Below are 5,145 nucleotides of genomic sequence, written 5' to 3'. Positions count from 1 at the left end.
GAAGTTGGTGATATTTTGCTGGGGATGACTTTTGATAATGAGGATGATGCATATAATTACTACAATGCATATGGTAGAAGGGTTGGATTTAGCGTGAGAAAGAACAGAGAGAATAAGTACAGGTCAGGTGTGCTAAAGAAAAAACAATTTTGTTGTTCTTGTGAAGGTTTTTATAAAAAAAAAAAAAAAAAAAAAAAAAGAACTCCGAAGAAGAAAAGAGAAGAAACAAGATGTGGTTGCAAGGCAATGCTTGAAATCAAACTTAATTTAGAAAGGAAGTTTGTTGTGACAAATTTTGTTGCTGAACATAGTCATGTTCTTGTTCCGGCATCAAGTTCTCATTTATTGAGGTCACAACGATTAATAGAGTCTTCTCAAGCAAAATTGATAGATCAAATGCATTCTGCAAGACTACAGTCATCTCAAATCTTCTCATACTTTACCACAGAAGCAAGAGGGTCTCAAAAACTAAACTTTATTCAGTCTAATTGTAACAATTTGATAATGAGAAAGCGCATCGGGGTTCTTAAAAATGGCGATTCAGAATGTTTGCTTGAATATTTTAAGAAAAAGCAAATTGAAGACAAGTCATTTTTCTATTCTCTTCGAACAAACGAGGAGAATGAAATATGTGGTTGTTTTTTTTGTGATGGAAATTCGAGGCGCGATTATACTATATTTGGTGATGTTGTGTGTTTTGATACAACATTCAAAACGAATAGATATAATATGGTGTGTGCCCCAGTAGTTGGTATCAATAATCATGGTCAAACCATACTTTTTGGATGTGGTTTGCTAGATGGAGATACAACAGATGCATGTGAGTGGTTGTTCAAGGCCTTTTTACAAGCCATGGATGGAAAAGCACCATGAACCATATTTACAGATCAAGCCCAATCAATTGCTGCTGCGATTAGTGAAGTATTTCCTAATTGCCACCATCGACTTTGTTTGTGGCACATATATCAGAATGCTGCGAGGAACTTGAATCATGTTTTTAGCGAGTTAAATCATTTACACAAGATTTCAAAAGATGCATATATGATCCGGAGACTGTTGAAGAATTTGAATCAAGTTAGAATAAGTTACTTGATGATTATGAATTGAGAGGAAATGATTGGCTAGAAGGGATATATCTATTACGTGAGAAATGGGCACAAGTTTATGGTCGAGACCACTTTTGTGCAAGTATTACTCTTGACCAATTCCTATTGTATTAATTTGTACATATTATTCACAAGTTTCTTTTTCCACTATACTATGATTTAGACTTGTCAAGTATACCATCCAATTATTATTTGAAAAGATGGAGCAAGGATGCTAAATGTGGTATTGGATTTGATTCTTATGGTGAATCGGCTGTGAGTAATTTAGACTCATCTTCCTTGGTTCAGTATAGCGAGCTATCTAATATAGCACAAAGAATCATAGCAAAAGGTGCAAAAAATAACCAAAAATGTAATTTTTTGAAATCTGAGTTGTTAAAGTTGGAGAAAAAATTGGATAAGCATGCCAATTTTGGAGAACAAGATGATGGAACAAATGATGTAAATTATGTTAAGCATGTGACTGAAGCTGAGAAAAATCTTAAGATCCAAGATCCAAAAGTTGAGAAGTCCAAAGGTCGGGGCAAAGGTAGAATGAAGAGTGCTTTGGAATCTAATCAACCTAAAAAGAAAGGTCCATACAAGAGAAAAGGTTAGCACGTACTTGGCTTGTTTTTATTTACTATTTGATTCACAATTTGCAATTATCAATGTAATTATTATTTTATTTGTTTAATAGCTTTTAAAGAATCCAATTCAAATGCATATGAGATGAACGGACCATCAACAAGATATATATGCACAAACTCAGGTTTAAAGTTTAGCAATTTTTTGTCATGAATGTTTTATTTATTTATTTATATTTTTGTTCATTAGCATTGTTTTAATCTATTTCTGATGGATCAATTGGAATTGGTATCTAGGGACATATTGGAATGCCAAGTCAAAACCAATTCAATATGACACCCGTAAGTCAAGTCACACATTTTCCCTATGGATTTCCAATTGTTCCTTGTGTTCAAGGGATTCAAAATCCACCGGTTCAAAGGATTCAAAATCACCAATTTGGATTTCAAGCTATAAGTCCCATGATGTCCAATTACTCATTTATGTATCCTCGGGTTTGTACCTTCATTGAATGTACTAAATATATAGTGTACTATATTTTTGTTCTCTAGTTTCATAAGTAATTTTTTTCTTTTTATTTATTTGTAGGAAAACATTCAACCAATACCTCTGGTAACCACTCCTCAACTAAAATTTTCAAATCCATCAGCATCAAACATTCAACCAATACCTTTGGGAACCACTCTTGAACTGAATTTTTCAAATCCATCAACATCTTAGATCATGTTGTAATAGAATTTAGAGAAATTTTTTTTGGAACGACATCCTCTGAAGTGGAGAATATTCATCCTTCTAGCTTTGTACAATTTGATTTTGATGAGTTTCATCTCAAATAATTATATTTTGTTGGATATTGACGAAGTGAATTGATATAATTCGTATATCCATATAAAGTTAGAATCATATGTAGATGAAAGATCAAGTTCGCATATTTTAATTACCATAAAAAATTGATTACACATATTTTGATTACCATAATCTCTAACTAGTTACAGATCCTATTTATGATGAAAACTCTTTACATGATCATACAATAGTAAAGATCCAAGTCATGGATGTTTACAGAAAACGACTATGAAGGTGTAATCGACATTGGGGTTTTAAGTTTATGTTTATGTCTTTTAAATTGAAATGTTGAGTTTCCAAAAAAAAATAAAAATAGGAATTAGTTAAGTCTGTTTGTAAGGAGTGATAGGGAGAGATCGCGAAGGAGATAAAGCTTTAAGCTTCGGTAGCTCCGGTTCTGTCAGTTCATCACTTGACGAATGTTTGGCGGGTCGGCTGAAAGGCCTAAGCCGAACCCACTGTTTGTATTCAAAAAGGTAAGTTTTAAGTTTTAATAAAATATTTAAAAAGAAATGATATATATGGAAGTAAACAAAAATAATTAAAGCAAAAAAAAAAAAAAAAGGTTTAACTAGAGTTAGTGTGGATTACACATGGCAAGCATTGGAATGAGTGGTGAGCATACCCTATAGTTAGTGTGGGGGAGCAAAAATGCACCCGTTATGTGGTGGCAAATTTATCCTCATTTCATCCCAATAATAGTCTGCAGAGCCAAAAAACATTTCTAATTTATTATGTCAAGCAGTTTGTCGAACAATTGACCGACTCTTACTATTGTGTGCTTAACATACATTTTCGTTCTTTAATGCTCTTTTAATGGTGTCTTTAGGTAATTGTTGTTGTAGTCAATCATACAAAGAGCAACGAGAGCTGGCAAAATCCCATAACTAAGATGAACGAGTTTTTGCTAGCAGTGAACGATGCCACGCTATCGGATTAGAAGAAGATTGCCCCACAGAAGATAAAGCATGCGGGTTACAATATAAACAAAAATGGAAGGATAATACTAGAGAGATTAAATTTTAAATTAAATTTGCAAACCAAATAATGTGTCACCAATAAAGAATAAGCACGTCAGTCGATACTTAATCAATAATCCAATCATTTACAACTATATCATTTAGTTTGTAAATTTGATTTAAAATTTTAATCTCCTTAATATTACCCAAAATTAAATTAAAGAAGTGAGGTAATGTGCATTGACCGTAATGTATATCATCATTGATTCTTCAACCTTCATCATCCACGTTTATGCTGTAATATTGTATAATGATAGTTAGGGATAATTTGGTAAATTCAATTTTCTAGAAATTAAAACATAATGTGGGTTGATAAAAAAAAACATATTGTGGGTATTAACTAGGGACAAGGATCCTCCTCGTATATTCTTTATGAGAATTCGGATATCAATTAATCATGTATGTTCATCATACATCATGCGCTCATTTTTTGATATGTACTATTTATAATTTTAAATTTTAAATTTAAAATGATTTTCTACACACACTATGTACGATAAACAAATACGATTGATTGATCATCCTGATCTTCATAAGTTAATCTGAAAAGGATCGTATTCCATTAACAAGTAGCTTAAGTTGAACTTTTATGCTTAAAAAAGTGAACTTGTGTGATTTTTTTTTTTGTTTATTTTTTTCTTTTCAAAGTAAAGGAAGAAAACATAACGTGTGTGCTTGTGTGTGTGTGTGTGTGTGTGTATGAGAAGGTTTATGTACACCACCTAACATTTTTTTGTCTTAGTTTCATCAAAGAACTGCTCTCAAATTCTATATTATCCTCAACATCCCATTCACTTACGAGGAAACTTCCTCGTCAATAAGTGCGGCGTGCCTGGTGGCTAATGGGAACCTTCCTCTTCATATATAATATTATGCTTTCCGAGATTCTTCTTCCACCTGTCACCGGTGTTCCTATCATGCATTCTTAAGTTTCAGGGACTAGGATGTTGTGCGGAAGCGTTAAATATGAAATCAATAAGTTAATATGGTAAAATATAACAAAATAAATAATTCAAATGACACAAGTATTTATATTGATTCGGCGTAAGCTTACGTCCAGTTCGCGAGAAAATTCCACTAATAACAAGATGGAAATTACAAATAAAGTTTAATTCTCAAATCTCAAACCCACGTACAGCCAATAGCTCTCACACAAACAAAGAACAAATGGAGAAGAAGAAACACATATCAAAATCCCTCTCCCAAAAACTATACAACATAGCACCAATATCTTTGATTGAGTGATTACTAACAAATGTGGAGAAGCAGCGGCACTTCTTCAAATGGGAGAGCCGAATGTTCTCCCTGTAAAAGAAAAAAAAAAAGAAAAAAAAAAACAAATGGAGAAGAAGAAACACATATCAAAATCCCTCTCCCAAAAACTTTACAACATAGCACCACTATCTTTGATTGAGTGATTACTAACAAATGTGGAGAAGCAGCGGTGCTTCTTCAAATGGGAGAGCCGAATGTTCTCCCTGTAAAAGAAGAACCAGGATCTTGTTCAGATCCATTTCTTAGGGATCCTAGGGATTCTGCAATCATGTTCATTAATCGTATATCGTATGGTTAGAAATCATTTAAAATTTAAAATTCAAATATGAATA

General features: G+C 32.7%; 1 protein-coding gene across 1 annotated transcript; it reads left to right on the top strand.

The window, feature by feature from the left end:
* Positions 1-1,260: 1,260 nt before the first annotated feature.
* On the top strand, positions 1,261-3,075 carry LOC103959958. Its single transcript, XM_048574482.1, has 4 exons — positions 1,261-1,698; positions 1,786-1,857; positions 1,970-2,167; positions 2,262-3,075. The coding sequence occupies exons 1-4, from the start codon at positions 1,641-1,643 to the stop codon at positions 2,360-2,362; spliced, it is 429 nt and encodes a 142-aa protein (XP_048430439.1). The 5' UTR covers positions 1,261-1,640; the 3' UTR covers positions 2,363-3,075.
* The last annotated feature ends 2,070 nt before the right edge of the window (positions 3,076-5,145 follow it).

Source organism: the organism of the source record quoted next, unplaced genomic scaffold (genome assembly GCF_019419815.1).
Source record: "Pyrus x bretschneideri cultivar Hongxiangsu unplaced genomic scaffold, Pyrus_bretschneideri_v1 Contig71, whole genome shotgun sequence".
Lineage (NCBI taxonomy): Eukaryota > Viridiplantae > Streptophyta > Magnoliopsida > Rosales > Rosaceae > Pyrus > Pyrus x bretschneideri.
The sequence above is the reverse complement of the archived record's forward strand: the minus strand, read 5'-3'. Positions and strand labels throughout refer to the sequence as shown.

Bases quoted from the DNA above. Each gene is read 5' to 3' on its own strand.
- LOC103959958 (XM_048574482.1), top strand. From the start codon at position 1,641: ATGAAGAGTGCTTTGGAATCTAATCAACCTAAAAAGAAAGGTCCATAC. The intron at 1,858-1,969 runs GTTTAAAGTTTA...ATTGGTATCTAG, and splicing joins ATATATATGCACAAACTCAG to GGACATATTGGAATGCCAAG. The intron at 2,168-2,261 runs GTTTGTACCTTC...ATTTATTTGTAG, and splicing joins ACTCATTTATGTATCCTCGG to GAAAACATTCAACCAATACC.